Raw genomic sequence first — 24,237 nt, 5'->3', positions numbered from 1 at the left:
GGGTAACAGTTTTCTTGACTACCCTAGCCACTTGGATATCTGCTTTGGGAATTTCAGTCCAGAACTTTGAGACGTCTTCTTCTAGAGGGAAGCAATCATTCACATCACTTGCGACGTTCAGTATCCTTTCTGGGAATTCCCATTCATCCAGGATTAAATTTTGAACGTTGTCATGGATGGGAAAAACCATGTTCCTTCTTGATTTCAGACCACCAAACATCTCATCTTGGACTGTGCGGGATGGTTTCTCCTCTTGAACTCCCATAATATTCCTGACTGCCAGCAGTAGTTCCTCCATATTCTCAGAGGAAAAGAATAATTTTTATTATCCTCCGTATGACTCAGAGTAAGTACACCTTCTTCCACCCATTCTTCAGGACCTGATATTTCAGCTTCTGAGTCAGAGCTATCTTCAGGGGCGTATTTCCTCTTTTTGGGTACAGAGGCCCCCTGAAAAGGACTGGGAGAAGGTAGCTAGAGATGACTATCTCCTATTGCACCATCCTTCTCACTTCATCAATGAGGGATGGCTGTTCTTCCTGGACAATTTTCTCCGTGCATAGCGGATTGCCGGATGAAAGTTTTTTTACTGCAGACGGTGCACTTGCAATTTGCAGTTTTTTCCCTTGATTTTGGGGCAGGATCCTTGTCTCCCTAGAAGAGAGCAGAAGGGAAATTTCCATAAGGATGGATCCTGTACCAAAGGGGCCCTATCCTTACCAGGTATACTCACTGGACCAGGGTTACCAAAAGGCATCCATCATTACAACCACAGTCCTACCTTACGGAGTTGTGGGGAGGTTGACCTGACGGATGGATCTGCCTGTAGTGAGGGGCAGAGGGATAGCTCAGTGTAGGAATGAAAGCGCTGAGATGAAAAGGGTGCCGTGCTGTAGTGTGACCATTAGAGGGCAGTGGGGAGCGTAGGAGAGAGTGGTTATGTAACTGCCAGGGGTCAGTCACTGCCATTGGTTAAGAATAACTGTGAGATGATAGTGGGCGGAGCTACCAGGGCTGGTTTTATAAAGGCTGAGGGAAGGTTCTAGAAGTTCCAGTCAGCCAGGGGAGCTTACTAGATAGGAGGGACTGCCGTAGCAAAGAAGACGGTAGAAGGCCCTCAGAGAGTAACTGACAGTCAAGACGGTCACGGGGGGTGACCCAAAGCACAGTAGTGGCAGACGGAGACGGTCTGAGAGTATCAAGTACGGTGTACTTTGAATGGTGAAGCATTGTGGTGGATGTGCCTAGGGCAGCCACAGTGGAAAGAGTCACAAAGGACACCACGATGTACAGAATAAGATGTGAAGGTACCCAGGTCTGTGTAAAAAGGAAAAGGGAAAGTCCTGTAGTGAAGTGTGGAAGTCGTCAAAAAGGCGGTGAATAAACACGGACCTGTTGAACTCAATTTCTGTCTCATTCTCCAGTCTGTTGGCACCAAGAAGTGGGTCACCCCCCATTCCTGTAGCATCACCTTCCGCACCTATCCTACATTTGGCGTAGTCAGCAGGATCATTGCCGCAAATACATCATCTTCTGCGGCAAGCCTGCGCCAGAAGAGCCAAGGGTGTGGCGCCCCTGAGGCTCAGTCGCCACAGAGGTACTGCACCTTCTCCTAAGGTGTGGTGCCCCACCATCCAGGTAAGTTGGAGGCTCCTGACCACGCTCCAACACACGTACCCCACACAATAGAGTAGTTCAGAAAAACCACATTGCGGCTCCTTGCTTAGAGAGAAGCAGAGCACCTTTAGTGGTTCCCTGCTTGGAACACTAGACGTGCTGGGAGGTGGGTGAAGTTCAGAATATATATATAGGAGCGGGACGGTTCCAGGATTGGAGTTGAGTTGAGTTCAGAGGTGGAGTAGGCGAGAGGAAGCCACTCGGGAGGAGTGGGGATCCCTAGAAGAGGGATGGAGGACGGAGTGCTGCAGCTGCCTCAGTGATCTGAGCCAGCTGGCACGGGAAAGGAAAGAAGGAGAAGGACATTGAACTGAAGCCTGAGCTTCCATAGAAGGGAAAAGACAAGAACGGAACGTAGGAGAAAAAGGGAACACAGAGGACGTGGGTGTTATGAATGGGTCACCGAGGAGAAAAAAGCAAAACAAGCTAAGTCACAGAAAACCAGAGAGGTTGGTAACTATGCAGATTGCAGATCCCTGATCCTACCACACAACTAGCAACAGCCGTGGAGCGTACCTACGATGTTCCGGGGCTGGCTAAAAAACTGAATAGACCAACAAAATCAAGTGTCAAGATTAGCAGAAAAACTTAGCTTTAGATGACTGGAACAGAGCTGAAAACCAAGAGCTGACAAACCAGAAGGAATCACCAGCAACTGAATAGGGCGTCGGCTGTCTTAAATCCAATCTGAGATTCCTGAGGTCCAATCGTCATCCTCATTCTCAGATGGCAGATCTCCACCGATCAAATCAGCCTCACTACCTCGTGTTACCACCAGAGGGAGTCTGGAAGGAGAACTCACAACTGGTGAACCAGAGAATGAACTCACAACAGTGGGTTAGAGGAAGAACCCTGCCTAGAAGTTCTAAGCACCAGGCCGGGGCCCTGTCCCCGAGGTTGTATGGACACTAATAGTTCTGCACCAGGCACCGGTGGAGTAGTGGGCTGTAAATGCACTACTCCCATCTAAGACTTGAGGGCACAACAGCAACACGGATAGAGAGCCGGGACTAGGAGTAGAGAGTCCCAGAAGCAGGCTACAGCTGTCTGCCGTGCAAGTAGAGTTCTTGGGAACATCTGTCAGGAGGAACTCCAGTGTAACACAGTACTAGGAGATCTTCACACTTAAAGGCGCTATAGAGGAGACGTTGAGGAAAGGCACATAAGTTGGCGGAGTGTGGAAGGGTGCATCCCATCTTGCCTGTGGGTTGACTGAGTCCCTGACCCGGAGGACACGGCACAGAAGCGGACACTAAAGACTGAGTAAAGCTTTGGAACTACATGCCCTGGTGTCCTCCATTCCTTCCTGCGTCCGTCCGCCTGGCACTGCTACATCCCCTGCGCCAAACACTACAACATCTAAGTGTCTCCATATCTACACTGCCCTGGGACAACAGCTCTGCCTGTGGAGGGCTATAACATCATTGCTGCACCACGCCATCTGTCCCAGAGGATCTGTCTGCAGTGTCGGCTTAACACCTCCCTTGCCGAGCACCACAGGTGGCGTCACAAACTATTCATCTAACTACATTCCACCATTCATTTCTTCCTATTACTTGGGCGCCCAGAGCCATGGTCCGGGTCACCGCCGCTGTGACACATCCCACTGATACCGGCCTGGTACCGAGTACCCCACAGCCCTAGGAGGGCGACCCAAGGGACCCAAGTTGCTTTTTGCCCTTGTGGATTATAAAAAAAAAAAAAAACTGGACTGTGGATTGCTGGCTGTTAACAAGCGGATCCGGAGCGGAAAAGTGCTTTGTTAAAAATGGCTGTGGCGATTTGGCGTCAAAAAGCACAGGAGTTTGCAGCCACCTTGGACTACCATGAACAGCTGCTAGAGGTTCTGCTGCTGACGTCCGTGCAGAGTCATCGGGCCTGGAGGCTGGCCCTGCCGGACGGCGGGGTGGAGAACATCGACTGCTGGAGGAGCTGCGGGATGGACCGTCGCTAGCCGCGGTGTCGGGGAAGGTGAGCGGTACTCCGGCTCAACCGGCGGTGCCGCAGGCAGACCCCACCCTCATATCCCGTGTACAAGACAGGCCCCAGGGCCCTGACACTGGCCCCTGGCCTCCCCGCCTGACCTTCCGTTCTTCAGCGACCCCAGCCCTGGATGACTTTGCGGCTCCTGTCAGCGATCCTGAGCTGCCCCGCCCTGCGGCACCTTGTTCCGTGTCGCCGGCGCGGAACCGACCCGTGGCCGCCCCTGCCACACTCCATCTTCCGGCGCCAGCCTATCCATCAGGGCCTGCCGCCATTTCGGCCCCTGCTGCGGCCTGCTCCGCGGCCTACCTGCCGATGCCTGTGGCCGCCTCTGTCCCGTCCGTGACTCTGGTTGTGGCCAGCTCCCCAATGTCCGCGGCCGCCTCTGCCCCGTTCTTGACCCTGACTGCGGCCTGCCCACTGGACTCTGCGGCCTACACCGGACCCTCCGCCTGGGATGCGGAGATTAAAGAACAGAAGGAGGCCAATGAGTTGGAGGTGTGGGCACCGTTACACGAGAAGGAAGAGGCAGCCATGATTACGCCTCAATCATATGGGCGGCTTGTATATACTAACACCGGAAAAGGCTATGGATTTATCTGGGACCTTGCCACTGGCCACAAAGACTACCTCACTGTGACTCCCATCAGACCTGGATTGGCTCTGCGAGAGGGAGACCCGGTCTCCTATTGCAACGAATACTGCCTCTGGGGCTGCTATGAGGTAGCAGTCATCACCTACCCTGAGGGGTATGAGCCTCCATAAAAAGAGACAAGGACTCCTGGGTCTCGGGCATCAGAGACACTCGAGGCACAGAACATTTCAAGCATCCCGGGGGCTTCACGGCTGTGGAGTTCCCTGCTAATTGGCGAAACATTGGCTGCAAGGAGATGGCCCGAAGTATCCTGCTAAATGGACTGCCGTGCGCCGTTGCATGACTTAGGGACAGTTTGAAGTCCCCAACTGGGTAATAAGTGCCCACTCTTGGTGTAACGGGGATGCATATGGGGGAGTACTCTCCTCAAAGGAAGGGGGAGCACCAATATTCATAATATTTATGTTTTGGTTAAAAGGAAAAATGTTATGCCTTACAAAAAAAAAATAACTTTGATAGAATTAAGCATGGCATAGTAAAAACTATAGATGGTTTTGAAGATGTTATGCTTTGAAAAGTGCTAAATGGAAAATTTACAGTGATAGTCTAGTACGGTTAGAAGTAAGCATAAGATGTATAGTTAAAAAAAAAAAACTGTGTTTAGTATATATAGCCAAATTTGAAATGGTAAAGTGTTATTTTAAAAAAAAAAAGTGTGTTCAACAGGTCCCGGGTACGTGGAGTATGCCGACCACAACTTATTCAAGTTGACAGGACGACGAGACAGGAAGAAAGTAGGCAGACCGGGGTACATGAGTCAGGCCCCAGTACCACATACCCCCAGAAGGTTAGGAGGACGCTGACGATGACCTGGTAGGTTAGGGCCTCGGTCATGACGTTAAGAGGGTGACAGAAGGGGAGAGCAGTGGGAGGTACACATCCGTAGAGAAGTCTGGATGGACCTAACACAACCTGAATGAGTTGTCATGGTGGTGTATGCGCTGGCGAGTGAGCCGTGGGCTACTTGGAGCATGATTGCTCCCGGTTTGGGTGAGCCCCCGTGTATCGCGGGCCTGGCTCAACAACCGGTCCAACAAAAGAAGGTGGGTAAGTTTCAGAACAGGAAAGGAGATAAGATTGTCGGGGACGACAATGGATAAAGGAAGGGAGAATGTGGGGAGGTTGACCTGACAGATGGATCTGCCTGTAGTGAGGGGCAGAGGGATGGCTCAGTGTAGGAATGAAAGCGCTGAGATGAAAAGAAAAGGGTGCCGTGCTGTAGTGACCATTAGAGGGCAGTGGGGAGCGTAGGAGAGAGTGGTTATGTAACTGCCAGGGGTCAAAGTCACTGCCATTGGTTAAGAATAACTGTCAGGTGATAGTGGGCGGAGCTACCAGGGCTGGTAGTATAAAGGCTGAGGGAAGGTTCTAGAAGTTCCAGTCAGCCAGGGGAGCTTACTAGATAGGAGGGACTGCTGTAGCAAAGAAGACGGTAGAAGGCCCTCAGAGAGTAACTGACAGTCAAGACGGTCACGGGGGGGTGACATAAAGCACAGTAGCGGCAGACGGAGGTGGTCTGAGAGTATCAAGTACGGTGTACTTTGAATGGTGAAGCACTGTGGTGGATGTGCCTAGGGCAGCCACAGTGGAAAGAGTCACAAAGGACGCCACGACGTACAGAATATGAAGTGAAGGTACTTGGGGCTGTATAAAAAAGGAAAAGCGAAATTCCTGTAGTAAAGTGTGGAAGTCGTCAAAAAGGCGGTGAATAAACACGGACCTGTTGAACTCAATTTCTGTCTCAGTCTCCAGTCTGTCGGCACCAAGAAGTGGGTCACCCCCCCCCCCATTCCTGTAGGATCACCTTCCCGCACCTATCCTACAGAGTCTTCAGTCAGGGTCCTTTTATATAGGGACCAAGACCAAGCTCTTCTTCTCATCCAATAGGATGAGATCTCTCCCCCTCTGTGATAGATCCTGTCTTCTGGCACCTTTGCCAGTTTGAAAATTTCATATTATCCATCAAAATAGTGGTGCGTTCCACTGTGGAACGCAGGGCGAAAGTGACGTTGCATCTTCGCTCTCGGTGGTGTGCGTCACTTCCTATGCACGCCCAGGATTGCCGAAGAATGCGGAAGCCACCGCCGGCATGCAGGCGCTAGGGGGAGAGAAACTACGAGGCTGGGGGACTACAGGAGGCCTACAGCCACTCCTCACCATCCAGTATTGCCAACAGGTGCCGGAGGATTATGCGGTCCCACTGGAGGCAGGAGCAGCTGCCGGAGAAAGATCCAGGACGATCGACCCAGGCTGCCCAGCTTAAAAGGTATATACAAGAGAGATTCGCAGGCCCAGCTGTCAGGAACGCACAAAAAAAACCTCTTCATCCCTTAGGGACAGGAAAACACACTGGGGATTGAAGGAAGGGCTATTTAAACCTCTTATTTCCTGTCCCTAATTACGATGGGGAGGCCACCTCCTGTGTGCTGTCATGGAGGGGATTAGAGAAAATGTGAAAGCCATCCTGCCTCATCACGGTGACCATAATTGGGACAGTCCTAGCGCTAATATTGGCTGTGCATACACCAGTTGGTCACAGTCCATCTCATCCCTTATCTACATGCATGACAATTGACAAACGGTAAGGTTTTTAATATTAGGGTTAGGACTCTCCCAACTATGATCACCGGGATGAGGCGGGATGCCTTTCGCTTTTTTTATCAAATAAGATGTTAACCAAGTACCGTACATTACTTTCATGCATTATGCTATTTATTTACTGCAGGCTTTTATAATGTTATGTTACGGTCTTTGGTTTTGTCTCCGACTTTATACCTGACAGATGGGAAATGTTCAATTACTCCTGGCCCTGATCTCGGCCATCAGTCGTCCGGGGACACGCGTCCCTTGTCTTGAGCAGCCATCGTCTCTTTTGTCCGTGAGTTTGGGGGCCGGGACGCGACCTCTCATTATAGGACGACCCCGTGGTATGAGACAGCTGACGCCACTGATCACAGAACAACGAAAGCCATCATCTGACATTACGGGAAAGTCTATCATTTGCTTTACCCAATCATTATTTTGGTGCCTGTCCGCTGCCATCATTATGAAAGCAACTAAAAAAAAGTGTGAACAGGAGCAGGCTGCTATGAGAGCATGACCACCGTTACGAGAAGTCCGCTGCTTACTTACACGATGAGGAGGAGAGGATAGCGGTTCTGCTTCGTAAAATCACGAGGGTAGGACAGTCGCAGAGGAAGCTCTAAAACAAGAGACAGGCGTTAGATCCGGGAGTCTGCCCCACCACCACCCACTACCCTTCACATCTTCACCCCACCCCAGGCACTAAACCCCACCTCTGCTTACAAAACCCTGCCTCATCATTACCATAGTCCTCAATGGGAACCATTTTTACTTCACTCCTGAAGATTTCCTTCTGTGACACAGCTTCTTGTAGAACAGCATTGTCTTCAAGGACATAAAATTCTGCGGAAAAGAAAGGACATCAGGACTGAGACATCTACCAAGCTGAGACCCCTGCCGGACCTCCTGTATACCCTCGGCCGAGACCCCTGCCCCAGACCCCTTGTACACTGATAATACACCCCCAGCCGAGACCCCTGCCCCGGACCTCCTGTACACTGATAATATACCCCCAGCCGAGACCCCTGCCCCGGACCTCCTGTATACTGATAATATACCCCCAGCCGAGACCCCTGCCCCGGACCTCCTGTATACTGATAATATACCCCCAGCCGAGACCCCTGCCCCGCACCTCCTGTATACTGATAATATACCCCCAGCCGAGATCCCTGCCCCGGACGTCCTGTATACTCATAATATACCCCCAGCCGAGACCCCTGCCCCGGACCTCCTGTACACTGATAATATACCCCCAGCTGAGACCCCTGCCCCGCACCTCCTGTATACTGATAATATACCCCCAGCCGAGATCCCTGCCCCGGACGTCCTGTATACTCATAATATACCCCCAGCCGAGACCCCTGCCCCGGACCTCCTGTATACTGATAATATACCCCCAGCCGAGACCCCTGCCCCAGACCCCTTGTACACTGATAATACACCCCCAGCCGAGATCCCTGCCCCGGACGTCCTGTATACTGATAATATACCCCCAGCCGAGACCCCTGCCCCGGACCTCCTGTATACTGATAATATACCCCCAGCCGAGACCCCTGCCCCGGACCTCCTGTATACTGATAATATACCCCCAGCCGAGATCCCTGCCCCGGACGTCCTGTATACTCATAATATACCCCCAGCCGAGACCCCTGCCCCGGACCTCCTGTATACTGATAATATACCGCCAGCTGAGACCCCTGCCCCGGACTTCCTGTATACTGATAATATACCCCCAGCCGAGACCCCTGCCCCGGACGTCCTGTATACTGATAATATACCCCCAGCTGAGACCCCTGCCCCGGACATCCTGTATACTGATAATATACCCCCAGCCGAGACCCCTGCCCCGGACGTCCTGTATACTGATAATATACCCCCAGCCGAGACCCCTGCCCCGGACCTCCTGTATACTGATAATATACCCCCAGCCGAGACCCCTGCCCCGGACTTCCTGTATACTGATAATATACCCCCAGCCGAGACCCCTGCCCCGGACGTCCTGTATACTGATAATATACCCCCAGCTGAGACCCCTGCCCCGGACCTCCTGTATACTGATAATATACCCCCAGCCGAGACCCCTGCCCCGGACCTCCTGTATACTGATAATATACCCCCAGCCGAGACCCCTGCCCCGGACCTCCTGTATACTGATAATATACCCCCAGCCGAGACCCCTGCCCCGGACCTCCTGTATACTGATAATATACCCCCAGCTGAGACCCCTGCCCCGGACGTCCTGTATACTGATAATATACCCCCAGCTGAGATCCCTGCCCCGGACCTCCTGTATACTGATAATATACCCCCAGCTGAGACCCCTGCCCCGGACCTCCTGTATACTGATAATATACCCCCAGCCGAGATCCCTGCCCCGGACGTCCTGTATACTGATAATATACCCCCAGCCGAGACCCCTGCCCCGGACGTCCTGTATACTGATAATATACCCCCAGCCGAGACCCCTGCCCCGGACCTCCTGTATACTGATAATATACCCCCAGCTGAGACCCCTGCCCCGGACGTCCTGTATACTGATAATATACCCCCAGCCGAGACCCCTGCCCCGGACCTCCTGTATACTGATAATATACCCCCAGCTGAGACCCCTGCCCCGGACCTCCTGTATACTGATAATATACCCCCAGCCGAGATCCCTGCCCCGGACGTCCTGTATACTCATAATATACCCCCAGCCGAGACCCCTGCCCCGGACCTCCTGTATACTGATAATATACCCCCAGCCGAGACCCCTGCCCCAGACCCCTTGTACACTGATAATACACCCCCAGCCGAGATCCCTGCCCCGGACGTCCTGTATACTGATAATATACCCCCAGCCGAGACCCCTGCCCCGGACGTCCTGTATACTGATAATATACCCCCAGCCGAGACCCCTGCCCCGGACCTCCTGTATACTGATAATATACCCCCAGCCGAGATCCCTGCCCCGGACGTCCTGTATACTCATAATATACCCCCAGCCGAGACCCCTGCCCCGGACCTCCTGTATACTGATAATATACCCCCAGCTGAGACCCCTGCCCCGGACTTCCTGTATACTGATAATATACCCCCAGCCGAGACCCCTGCCCCGGACGTCCTGTATACTGATAATATACCCCCAGCTGAGACTCCTGCCCCGGACCTCCTGTATACTGATAATATACCCCCAGCTGAGACCCCTGCCCCGGACTTCCTGTATACTGATAATATACCCCCAGCCGAGACCCCTGCCCCGGACGTCCTGTATACTGATAATATACCCCCAGCTGAGACCCCTGCCCCGGACCTCCTGTATACTGATAATATACCCCCAGCTGAGACCCCTGCCCCGGACGTCCTGTATACTGATAATATACCCCCAGCCGAGACCCCTGCCCCGGACCTCCTGTATACTGATAATATACCCACAGCCGAGATCCCTGCCCCGGACGTCCTGTATACTGATAATATACCCCCAGCCGAGACCCCTGCCCCGGACCTCCTGTATACTGATAATATACCCCCAGCCGAGACCCCTGCCCCGGACCTCCTGTATACTGATAATATACCCCCAGCCGAGACCCCTGCCCCGGACCTCCTGTATACTGATAATATACCCCCAGCTGAGACCCCTGCCCCGGACGTCCTGTATACTGATAATATACCCCCAGCTGAGATCCCTGCCCCGGACCTCCTGTATACTGATAATATACCCCCAGCTGAGACCCCTGCCCCGGACCTCCTGTATACTGATAATATACCCCCAGCCGAGATCCCTGCCCCGGACGTCCTGTATACTGATAATATACCCCCAGCCGAGACCCCTGCCCCGGACGTCCTGTATACTGATAATATACCCCCAGCCGAGACCCCTGCCCCGGACCTCCTGTATACTGATAATATACCCCCAGCTGAGACCCCTGCCCCGGACGTCCTGTATACTGATAATATACCCCCAGCCGAGACCCCTGCCCCGGACCTCCTGTATACTGATAATATACCCCCAGCTGAGACCCCTGCCCCGGACCTCCTGTATACTGATAATATACCCCCAGCCGAGATCCCTGCCCCGGACGTCCTGTATACTCATAATATACCCCCAGCCGAGACCCCTGCCCCGGACCTCCTGTATACTGATAATATACCCCCAGCCGAGACCCCTGCCCCAGACCCCTTGTACACTGATAATACACCCCCAGCCGAGATCCCTGCCCCGGACGTCCTGTATACTGATAATATACCCCCAGCCGAGACCCCTGCCCCGGACGTCCTGTATACTGATAATATACCCCCAGCCGAGACCCCTGCCCCGGACCTCCTGTATACTGATAATATACCCCCAGCCGAGATCCCTGCCCCGGACGTCCTGTATACTCATAATATACCCCCAGCCGAGACCCCTGCCCCGGACCTCCTGTATACTGATAATATACCCCCAGCTGAGACCCCTGCCCCGGACGTCCTGTATACTGATAATATACCCCCAGCTGAGACCCCTGCCCCGGACTTCCTGTATACTGATAATATACCCCCAGCCGAGACCCCTGCCCCGGACGTCCTGTATACTGATAATATACCCCCAGCTGAGACCCCTGCCCCGGACCTCCTGTATACTGATAATATACCCCCAGCTGAGACCCCTGCCCCGGACTTCCTGTATACTGATAATATACCCCCAGCCGAGACCCCTGCCCCGGACGTCCTGTATACTGATAATATACCCCCAGCTGAGACCCCTGCCCCGGACCTCCTGTATACTGATAATATACCCCCAGCTGAGACCCCTGCCCCGGACGTCCTGTATACTGATAATATACCCCCAGCCGAGAACCCTGCCCCGGACCTCCTGTATACTGATAATATACCCCCAGCCGAGACCCCTGCCCCAGACCCCTTGTACACTGATAATACACCCCCAGCCGAGATCCCTGCCCCGGAGGTCCTGTATACTGATAATATACCCCCAGCCGAGACCCCTGCCCCGGACGTCCTGTATACTGATAATATACCCCCAGCCGAGACCCCTGCCCCGGACATCCTGTATACTCATAATATACCCCCAGCCGAGACCCCTGCCCCGGACGTCCTGTATACTGATAATATACCCCCAGCCGAGACCCCTGCCCCGGACATCCTGTATACTGATAATATACCCCCAGCCGAGATCCCTGCCCCGGACATCCTGTATACTCAAAATATACCCCCAGCCGAGACCCCTGCCCCGGACCTCCTGTATACTGATAATATACCCCCAGCTGAGACCCCTGCCCCGGACTTCCTGTATACTGATAATATACCCCCAGCCGAGACCCCTGCCCCGGACGTCCTGTATACTGATAATATACCCCCAGCTGAGACCCCTGCCCCGGACCTCCTGTATACTGATAATATACCCCCAGCTGAGACCCCTGCCCCGGACTTCCTGTATACTGATAATATACCCCCAGCCGAGACCCCTGCCCCGGACGTCCTGTATACTGATAATATACCCCCAGCTGAGACCCCTGCCCCGGACCTCCTGTATACTGATAATATACCCCCAGCTGAGACCCCTGCCCCGGACGTCCTGTATACTGATAATATACCCCCAGCCGAGACCCCTGCCCCGGACCTCCTGTATACTGATAATATACCCCCAGCCGAGACCCCTGCCCCAGACCCCTTGTACACTGATAATACACCCCCAGCCGAGATCCCTGCCCCGGAGGTCCTGTATACTGATAATATACCCCCAGCGGAGACCCCTGCCCCGGACGTCCTGTATACTGATAATATACCCCCAGCCGAGATCCCTGCCCCGGACATCCTGTATACTCATAATATACCCCCAGCCGAGACCCCTGCCCCGGACTTCCTGTATACTGATAATATACCCCCAGCCGAGACCCCTGCCCCGGACCTCCTGTATACTGATAATACACCCCCAGCTGAGACCCTTGCCCCGGACGTCCTGTATACTGATAATATACCCCCAGCCGAGATCCCTGCCCTGAACCTCCTGTATACTGATAATACACCCCCAGCTGAGACCCCTGCCCCGGACCCCTTGTATACTGATAATATACCCCCAGCCGAGATCCCTGCCCCGGACGTCCTGTATACTGATAATATACCCCCAGCAGAGACCCCTGCCCCGGACCTCCTGTATACTGATAATATACCCCCAGCCGAGACCCCTGCCCCGGACCTCCTGTATACTGATAATACACCCCCAGCTGAGACCCCTGCCCCGGACCTCCTGTATACTGATAATACACCCCCAGCTGAGACCCCTGCCCCTGACCTCCTTTATACTGATAATATACCCCCAGCCAAGACCCCTGCCCTGGACCTCCTGTATACTGATAATATACCCCCAACTGAGACCCCTGCCCCGGACCCCCTGTATACTGATAATATACACCCAGCTGAGACCCCTGCCCTGGACCCCATGTATACTGATAATATACCCCCAGCCGAGACCCCTGACCCGTACCCCATGTATATTGATAAAATACCCCCAGCCGAGACCCCTGCTCCGGACCCCCTGTATACTGATAATATACCCCCAGCCGAGACCCCTGCCCCGGACCCCCTGTACACTCATAATATACCCCCAGCCGAGACCCCTGACCCGTACCCCATGTATATTGATAAAATACCCCCAGCCGAGACCCCTGCTCCGGACCCCCTGTATACTGATAATATACCCCCAGCTGAGACCCCTGCCCCGGACTTCCTGTATACTGATAATATACCCCCAGCTGAGACCCCTGACCCGGACTTCCTGTATACTGATAATATACACCCAGCTGAGACCCCTGCCCCGGACCTCCTGTATACTGATAATATACCCGCAGCTGAGACCCCTGCCCCGGACTTCCTGTATACTGATAATATACCCCCAGCTGAGACCCCTGCCCCGGACCTCCTGTATACTGATAATATACCCGCAGCTGAGACCCCTGCCCCGGACTTCCTGTATACTGATAATATACACCCAGCTGAGACCCCTGCCCCGGACCTCCTGTATACTGATAATATACCCGCAGCTGAGACCCCTGCCCCGGACCTCCTGTATACTGATAATATACCCGCAGCTGAGACCCCTGCCCCGGACTTCCTGTATACTGATAATATACACCCAGCTGAGACCCCTGCCCCGGACCTCCTGTATACTGATAATATACCCGCAGCTGAGACCCCTGCCCCGGACTTCCTGTATACTGATAATATACCCCCAGCTGAGACCCCTGCCCCGGACCTCCTGTATACTGATAATATACCCGCAGCTGAGACCCCTGCCCCAGACTTCCTGTATACTGATAATATACCCGCAGCTGAGACCGCTGCCCCGGACTTCCTGTATACTGATAATATACCCGCAGCCAAGACCCCTGCCCCGGACCTCCTGTATACTGATAATATACCCGCAGCTGAGACCCCTGCCCCGGACTTCCTGTATACTGATAATATACACCCAGCTGAGACCCCTGCCCCGGACCTCCTGTATACTGATAATATACCCCCAGCCGAGACCCCTTCCCCGGACTTCCTGTATACTGATAATATACCCGCAGCTGAGACCCCTGCCCCGGACCTCCTGTATACTGATAATATACCCCCAGCTGAGACCCCTGCCCCGGACTTCCTGTATACTGATAATATACCCGCAGCTGAGACCCCTGCCCCGGACTTCCTGTATACTGATGATATACCCGCAGCCGAGACCCCTGCCCCGGACCTTCTGTATACTGATAATATACCCCCAGCCGAGACCCCTGCCCCGGACCTCCTGTATACTGATAATATACCCCAAGCCAAGACCCCTGCCCCGGACCTCCTGTATACTGATAATATACCCCCAGCCGAGATCCCTGCCCCGGACGTCCTGTATACTGATAATATACCCCCAGCCGAGACCCCTGCCCTGGACGTCCTGTATACTGATAATATACCCCCAGCTGAGACCCCTGCCCCGGACCTCCTGTATACTGATAATATACCCCCAGCTGAGACCCCTGCCCCGGACGTCCTGTATACTGATAATATACCCCCAGCTGAGACCCCTGCCCCGGACACCTGTATACTGATAATATACCCCCAGCTGAGACCCCTGCCCCGGACCTCCTGTATACTGATAATAAAGCCCCAGCCGAGATCCCTGCCCCGGACGTCCTGTATACTCATAATATACCTCTAGCCGAGACCCCTGCCCCGGACCTCCTGTATACTGATAATATACCCCCAGCCGAGACCCCTGCCCCAGACCCCTTGTACACTGATAATACACCCCCAGCCGAGATCCCTGCCCCGGACGTCCTGTATACTGATAATATACTCCCAGCCGAGACCCCTGCCCCGGACGTCCTGTATACTGATAATATACCCCCAGCCGAGACCCCTGCCCCGGACTTCCTGTATACTGATAATATACCCCCAGCCGAGACCCCTGCCCCGGACCTCCTGTATACTGATAATATACCCCCAGCCGAGACCCCTGCCCCGGACTTCCTGTATACTGATAATATACCCCCAGCCGAGACCCCTGCCCCGGACCTCCTGTATACTGATAATATACCCCCAGCTGAGACCCCTGCCCTGGACCTCCTGTATACTGATAATATACCCGCAGCCGAGATCCCTGCCCCGGACGTCCTGTATACTGATAATATACCCCCAGCTGAGACCCCTGCCCCGGACTTCCTGTATACTGATAATATACCCCCAGCCGAGACCCCTGCTCCGGACCTCCTGTATACTGATAATACACCCCCAGCTGAGACCCTTGCCCCGGACGTCCTGTATACTGATAATATACCCCCAGCCGAGATCCCTGCCCCGGACCTCCTGTATACTGATAATACACCCCCAGCTGAGACCCCTGCCCCGGACCCCTTGTATACTGATAATATACCCCCAGCCGAGATCCCTGCCCCGGACTTCCTGTATACTGATAATATACCCCCAGCCGAGACCCCTGCCCCGGACCTCCTGTATACTGATAATACACCCCCAGCTGAGACCCCTGCCCCGGACCTCCTGTATACTGATAATACACCCCCAGCTGAGACCCCTGCCCCTGACCTCCTTTATACTGATAATATACCCGCAGCTGAGACCCCTGCCCCGGACTTCCTGTATACTGATAATATACACCCAGCTGAGACCCCTGCCCCGGACCTCCTGTATACTGATAATATACCCGCAGCTGAGACCCCTGCCCCGGACCTCCTGTATACTGATAATATACCCGCAGCTGAGACCCCTGCCCCGGACCTCCTGTATACTGATAATATACCCGCAGCCAAGACCCCTGCCCCAGACTTCCTGTATACTGATAATATACCCGCAGCCGAGACCCCTGCCCCGGACCTCCTGTATACTGATAATATACCCCCAGCCGAGACCCCTTCCCCGGACTTCCTGTATACTGATAATATACCCGCAGCTGAGACCCCTGCCCCGGACGTCCTGTATACTGATAATATACCCCAAGCTGAGACCCCTGCCCCGGACCCCTTGTATACTGATAATATACCCCCAGCTGAGACCCCTGCCCCGGACCTCCTGTATACTGATAATATACCCGCAGCTGAGACCCCTGCCCCGGACGTCCTGTATACTGATAATATACCCCCAGCTGAGACCCCTGCCCCGGACCCCTTGTATACTGATAATATACCCCCAGCTGAGACCCCTGCCCCGGACCTCCTGTATACTGATAATATACCCCCAGCCGAGACCCCTGCCCCGGACGTCCTGTATACTGATAATATACCCCCAGCTGAGACCCCTGCCCCGGACCCCTTGTATACTGATAATATACCCCCAGCTGAGACCCCTGCCCCGGACCTCCTGTATACTGATAATATACCCCCAGCTGAGACCCCTGCCCCGGACCCCTTGTATACTGATAATATACCCCCAGCTGAGACCCCTGCCCCGGACCTCCTGTATACTGATAATATACCCCCAGCTGAGACCCCTGCCCCGGACCCCTTGTATACTGATAATATACCCCCAGCTGAGACCCCTGCCCCGGACCTCCTGTATACTGATAATATACCCGCAGCTGAGACCCCTGCCCCGGACCTCCTGTATACTGATAATATACACCCAGCTGAGACCCCTGCCCCGGACCCCTTGTATACTGATAATATACCCCCAGCTGAGACCCCTGCCCCGGACCTTCTGTATACTGATAATATACCCCCAGCTGAGACCCCTGCCCCGGACCTCCTGTATACTGATAATATACCCGCAGCTGAGACCCCTGCCCCGGACTTCCTGTGTACTGATAATATACCCCCAGCCGAGACCCCTGCCCCGGACTTCCTGTATACTGATAATACACCCCCAGCTGAGATCCCTGCCCTGGACCTCCTGTATACTGATAATATACCCGCAGCTGAGACCCCTGCCCCGGACTTCCTGTATACTGATAATATACCCGCAGCTGAGACCCCTGCCCCGGACCTTCTGTATACTGATAATATACCCGCAGCTGAGACCCCTGCCCCGAACCCCTTGTATACTGATAATATACCCCCAGCCGAGACCCCTGCCCCGGACCTCCTGTATACTGATAATATACCCGCAGCTGAGACCCCTGCCCCGGACCTTCTGTATACTGATAATATACCCGCAGCTGAGACCCCTGCCCCGGACCTCCTGTATACTGATAATATACCCCAAGCCAAGACCCCTGCCCCGGACCTCCTGTATACTGATAATATACCCGCAGCTGAGACCCCTGCCCCGGACCTCCTGTATACTGATAATATACCCGCAGCTGAGACCCCTGCCCCGGACCTCCTGTATACTGATAATATACCCGCAGCTGAGACCCCTGCCCCGGACCTCCTGTATACTGATAATATACCCCCAGCCGAGACCCCTGCCCCGGACGTCCTGTATACTGATAATATACCCCCAGCTGAGACCCCTGCCCCGGACCCCTTGTATACTGATAATATACCCCCAGCTGAGACCCCTGCCCCGGACCTCCTGTATACTGATAATATACCCCCAGCTGAGACCCCTGCCCCGGACCCCTTGTATACTGATAATATACCCCCAGCTGAGACCCCTGCCCCGGACCTCCTGTATACTGATAATATACCCCCAGCTGAGACCCCTGCCCCGGACGTCCTGTATACTGATAATATACCCGCAGCCGAGATCCCTGCCCCGGACCTCCTGTATACTGATAATATACCCGCAGCTGAGACCCCTGCCCCGGACCTCCTGTATACTGATAATATACACCCAGCTGAGACCCCTGCCCCGGACCCCTTGTATACTGATAATATACCCCCAGCTGAGACCCCTGCCCCGGACCTTCTGTATACTGATAATAAACCCCCAGCTGAGACCCCTGCCCCGGACCTCCTGTATACTGATAATATACCCGCAGCTGAGACCCCTGCCCCGGACTTCCTGTGTACTGATAATATACCCCCAGCCGAGACCCCTGCCCCGGACTTCCTGTATACTGATAATACACCCCCAGCTGAGATTCCTGCCCCGGACCTCCTGTATACTGATAATATACCCGCAGCTGAGACCCCTGCCCCGGACTTCCTGTATACTGATAATATACCCGCAGCTGAGACCCCTGCCCCGGACCTTCTGTATACTGATAATATACCCGCAGCTGAGACCCCTGCCCCGGACCCCTTGTATACTGATAATATCCCCCCATCCGAGACCCCTGCCCCGGACCTCCTGTATACTGATAATATACCCGCAGCTGAGACCCCTGCCCCGGACCTTCTGTATACTGATAATATACCCGCAGCTGAGACCCCTGCCCCGGACCTCCTGTATACTGATAATATACCCCAAGCCAAGACCCCTGCCCCGGACCTCCTGTATACTGATAATATACCCCAAGCCAAGACCCCTGCCCCGGACCTCCTGTATACTGATAATATACCCGCAGCTGAGACCCCTGCCCCGGACCTCCTGTATACTGATAATATACCCCCAGCTGAGACCCCTGCCCCGGACCTCCTGTATACTGATAATATACCCCCAGCTGAGACCCCTGCCCCGGACCTCCTGTATACTGATAATATACCCCCAGCTGAGACCCCTGCCCCGGACGTCCTGTATACTGATAATATACCCCCAGCTGAGACCCCTGCCCCGGACCTCCTGTATACTGATAATATACCCCCAGCTGAGACCCCTGCCCCGGACGTCCTGTATACTGATAATATACCCGCAGCTGAGATCCCTGCTCGGACCCCCTGTATGTTGTTGGGTATCATACATGATGAGGATGACACTGACCTGCGGGGTGACTTGTGTTGTGGACGCTGAATACATGAACCCCCCGACCTGTCACAGGAAAAGATAAACTATCATTCATCAGCACACAGGAATACGATCCATAGACTGCAAAACAGACATCTGATCGCCGAGACCCCAACTACACCAGTCAGGATAAAAAGTCCCCCCCCCCCTCGATAATACAAGTAGTCCTCCCCCAGATAACACAAGCCCGGATAAATAGTTTTCCCCCACCCGATAATAAAAGCCAGGATAAATATGGTATGCATTGCTGAATTTCCACCACTTTCCCATGCTCCCGAATGCCACATATGAACTGCATTGTATTTTATATGGTATGCATAGCTTACCCATCTTCTAGTATCCATAATTGTACCCCATCTTGTTATCTCTGCCACACATCTAAGTGGTCTGTATAACCCCTTCCCCCTTTTATGACCTCTGCTTAGCTCTGTGCATTTGGCCTGGGCAGTCACACCCCACTCTCACTCACACCTGATTGTCTTTAGCTGCACATATATTCTGCACCATGGGTCTGCTCCAGATGTTTGGCTCCATCAATTTCAAAATCCTATTTCAAAGTACAGATTTTAAGTACTGTTGAATTAGACTAGAATTGGACTGGAATTTGACTGTAAGGTAACGGACTATAACCCCACAACAATGTTTCGCCTTCTTTTTACTGTCACCCCCATACTACTCTATTTCTCCCTAACTCCTGCAATCCCTCCTCCTATTAAGGAACTATTCATCTCCCCCTCCATTCTCCCCAGCCACCTAACCTTCTCCTCACAACTGTTCCTCCACATACAATCCTTTTTCTCCAGACCCACACTGCCACATCATGTCCTATCCTGCTCCCACCTTCTAATGCTCTGTCTACTACTCCTTATTGCTGGCGACGTATCCCCAAATCCTGGCCCTCCTCAACACCTCCCTACACTCACTTCTACCACCCTGCCATGATCCTCTACACGTCTTCACAACCGTGACAACCTCATACCCATTCATCCAGCCACCACTCCCCCAACCCCCTGACCTGGAGCCCTATGGAACGCACGCTCTGTCTGCAACAAGCTATCATTTATCCATGACCTCTTTATCACCAACAAACTCTCCTTCCTAAACCTGGCTCACTCGCTCTGACACAGCCTCTCCAGCTGCGCTCTCCTATGGCGGATTCCATCTCTCTCACACCCCTCGCCCCAGCAACAAACGTGGTGGAGGAGTTGGCATGCTCCTGTCTGATACCTGCTCCTTTACCCCAACTCCTTTGCCACCCTCTGCTACTCTTCCCTCGTTTGAGGTGCACTCCATCCGCATCTACTCCCCTTCCAACCTCCAGCTGGCTGTCATCTACCACCCCCCAGAACTAGCCATCTCCACCTTTCTCGACCACTTCACCACCTGGCTACTCCATTTCCTTTCTGCTGACATCCCCACCATCATCATGGGCAACTTCAACATCCCCATTGACACTTCCACCCCGGCTGCCTCTAAACTTCTATCGCTCACGGCTTCCCTTGGCCTCACTCAAGGGTCCTCTGCGGCCACTCACAAAGATGGTCACACGCTGGACCTTAACTTCACCAGTCTCTGTTCCCTCACTAATCTCAATAACTCACCCCTCCCCCTGTCTGACCACAACCTACTGACATTCTCTTCCCTCTCCTCTCCCACTGAGCAACCCCCACTCCATAAACTCGCTCACCCTAGCAGGAATCTCAAACACCTCAATTTACAATCACTCTGTGAATCCCTTCTCCCCCTTACAGACATAGCTTCCCTTCACGACACAGATGCTGCTGCCACTTTTTATAACATCACAATAACAGCAACACTTGATTCGGCTGGCCCCCTCACGCAGAGAAAAACTCAAACAATCAACAGGCAGCCCTTGCTGACCAGCCTGACCAAAGAACTGAGACGGGTTTCCAGGGCCGCTGAGCGGAGATGGAAGAGAACCCATACTACTGAGCACTTCAACGCATGCAAGCAGTCCCTTGCCAGCTTTAAGTCCACGTTCTCTGTCGCAAAGCAAACTTACTTCGCATCTCTCATATCCTCCCTGTCTCATAACCCTAAACAGCTCTTCAACACTTTCAATTCTCTACTCCACTCCACAGCACCTCCTCCCCCTCCTCTCATCTCTGCTGAAGACTTTGCCTCCTTCTTTAAGCAGAAGATCGACACGATCAGACAAAACTTTGGCCCGCAGGCCCCAATGCCCCTCTTAACCGCTCAGCCCTGTTCTGAAAAAGCCAGCTTCTCCACCATGACAGACGACCAGCTCTCCACCCTTCTGTCAAGATCACACCTCACCACTTGTGCCCTTGACCCACTCCCGTCCCACCTCATCCCTAACTTGACCACAGTCCTCATCCCATCTCGAACACACCTATTCAACCTTTCACTTATAAATGGTGTCTTTCCCTCATCCTTCAAACATGCCTCAATCACACCCATCCTCAAAAAGCCCTCCCTTGACCCATCCTCTGTGTCTAACTATCACCTGATATCTCTTCTCCCTTACACCTCAAAACTACTGGAACAGCATGTATATCTTGAACTGTCCTCCCACCTCTCCTCCTGTTCCCTCTTTGACCGGTTACAATCTGGCTTCCGACTGCATCACTCAACTGAAACTGCCCTAACTAAAGTCACTAATGACTTACTAACCGCCAAGAGCAAGCGACACTACTCTGTCCTCCTTCTCCTGGACCTGTCCTCTGCCTTCGACACCGTAGACCATTCCCTCCTGCTACAGATTCTCTAATCTCTTGGTATCACAGTCTTGGCCCTATCCTGGATCTCATCATACCTAACGGACCGTACATTCACTGTCTCCCTCTCACACACCACCTCCTCACCTCGCCCCGTCTGCCGGTGTTCCCCAAGGCTCTGTCCTAGGACCCCTACTATTCTCCATCTATACCTTCGGCTTGGGATAGCTCATAGAATCCCATGGTTTGCAGTATCACCTCTATGCCGATGACACGCAGATCTACCTATCTGGACCCGACCTCGCCTCCTTACTGACTGACATCCCACAATGTCTGTCTGCTATCTCAGCCTTCTTCTCTGCTCGCTTTCTCAAACTGAACATGGACAAAACAGAATTCATCATCTTTCCCCATCTCACTCTACCCCTCCACCAGACCTATCCATCAATGTCAACGGCTGCTCTCTTTCCCCAGTCCTGCATGCCAGGTGCCTTGGGGTGATCCTCGACTCTGCGCTCTCTTTCAAACAACATATCCAAGCCCTCGCCTCCTTCTGCCGCCTCAAACTCAAAAATATTTCCCGGATCCGCTCATTCCTCAACCACGGATCCACAAAAACACTAGTGCACGCTCTTATCATCTCCCGCCTCGACTACTGCAACCTCCTACTCTCTGGCCTCCCCTCTAGCACCGGTCCAGTCCATCCTACACTCTGCTGCCCGACTAATCCACCTGTCTCCCCGCTATTCCCCAGCCTCCCCCCCATGCCAGGCCCTTCACTGGCTTCCTATTGCCCAGAGGATCCAATTCAAAACCCTAACCATGACATACAAAGCCATCCACAACCTGTCTCCTCCATACATCTGTGACATGGTCTCTAAGTACCTACCCGCACGCAACCTTCGATCGTCCCAAGATCTCCTCTATTCCCCCCTTATCTCTTCTTCTCACAACCGCATACAAGACTTCTCCCGTGCTTCCCCCATACTCTGGAACTCCCTACCGCAACACATCAGACTCTCACCATCAACGGAAACCTTCAAGAAGAACCTGAAGGCCCACCTGTTCTGACAAGCCTACAGCCTGCAATTATCCACGGTCTACTGAACCACCGCATGACCTGCTCTACCCTCTCCTACTGTATCCTCACCCATCCCTGTAGACTGTGAGCCCTCGCGGGCAGCGTCCCCTCTCCTTATGTACTTGTATGTCCCTTGTACCTTGTCTTGCAATTGTATATTACTCTTGTATATATTACACTTGTCTATATTTCCCCTTTTCACATGTAAAGCGCCATGGAATAAATGGCGCTATATAAATACATAATAATAATAATAATAATACAAGCCAGGATAAATAGTTCTCCCCCCGATAACACAAGCCCGAATAAATAGTCCTCCCCCGATAATAAAAGCCAGGATAAATAGTCCTCCCCCCGATAATACAAGCCTGGATAAATAGTCCCCCCAATACAAGCCAGGAGAAATAGTCCTCCCACCAGATAATACAAGCCAGGATAAATAGTCCTCCCCCTGATAATACAAGCCCAGATAAATACTCCTCCCCCCCGATAATACAAGCCATAATAAATAGTCCTCCCCCCGATAATTCAAGCCAGGATAAGTAGTCCTCCCCCGAATAATACAAGCCAGGATAAATAGTCCCCCCCACCGATAATACAAGCCCAGATAAATAGTCCTCCTCCTGATAATACAAGCGATGATAAATAGTCCTCCCCCCGATAATACAAGCCAGAATAAATAGTCCTCCCCCGGTACTTCAAGCCAGGATAAGTAGTCCTCCACCCGATAATACAAGAAAGAATAAATAGTCCTCCCCCCTCGATAATACAAGCCAGGATAAATAGTCCTCCCCTCCCCAATAATACAAGCCAGGATAAATAGTCCTCCTCCCGATAATACAAGCGATGATAAATGGTCCTCCCCCCGATAATTCTACCTGGGATAAATAGTCCTCCCCCTAAAAAAACAAGCCAGGATAAATAGTCCTCCCCCCGATAATACAAGCCAGGATAAACAGTCCTCCCCCGCCGATAATACAAGCCCGGATAAGTGGTCCTCCCCCCGATAATACAAGCCATGATAAATAGTACTCCCCCCGATAATACAAGCCAGGATAAGTAGTCCTTCCCCGATAACACAAGCCAGGATAAGTAGTCCCCCCCGATAATACAAGCCAGGATAAGCAGTCCTCCCCCCGATAATACAAGCCAAGATAAATAGTCCTCCCCCGATAATACAAGTCATGATAAATAGTCCTCCCCCCGATAATACAAGCCATGATAAATAGTCCTCCCACCGATAATACAGGCCAGGATAAATAGTCCCCCCC

The 24,237-nt window shown here is 53.1% G+C and overlaps 1 protein-coding gene across 3 annotated transcripts in view; it reads right to left on the bottom strand.

Annotated features, from left to right (window-relative positions):
- The window catches only part of DPP10 (dipeptidyl peptidase like 10), a 763,146-nt gene that overhangs the window by 212,080 nt on the left and 526,829 nt on the right, over positions 1-24,237 (bottom strand). For all 3 annotated transcript variants that reach the window (XM_073563825.1, XM_073563827.1, XM_073563826.1), the window contains 3 exons: positions 19,163-19,210; positions 7,643-7,741; positions 7,448-7,517 (listed from right to left, as the gene is read on the bottom strand). In XM_073563825.1, the coding sequence (XP_073419926.1) occupies positions 7,448-7,517; positions 7,643-7,741; positions 19,163-19,210 (217 nt within the window). The remainder of the gene's footprint in view (positions 1-7,447; positions 7,518-7,642; positions 7,742-19,162; positions 19,211-24,237) is intronic.

Source organism: Dendrobates tinctorius, unplaced genomic scaffold, assembly GCF_039654945.1.
Source record: "Dendrobates tinctorius isolate UK_male_01 unplaced genomic scaffold, ASM3965494v1 ptg000403l, whole genome shotgun sequence".
Taxonomy (NCBI): domain Eukaryota; kingdom Metazoa; phylum Chordata; class Amphibia; order Anura; family Dendrobatidae; genus Dendrobates; species Dendrobates tinctorius.
This window is presented reverse-complemented; position numbering and strand designations above follow the sequence as displayed.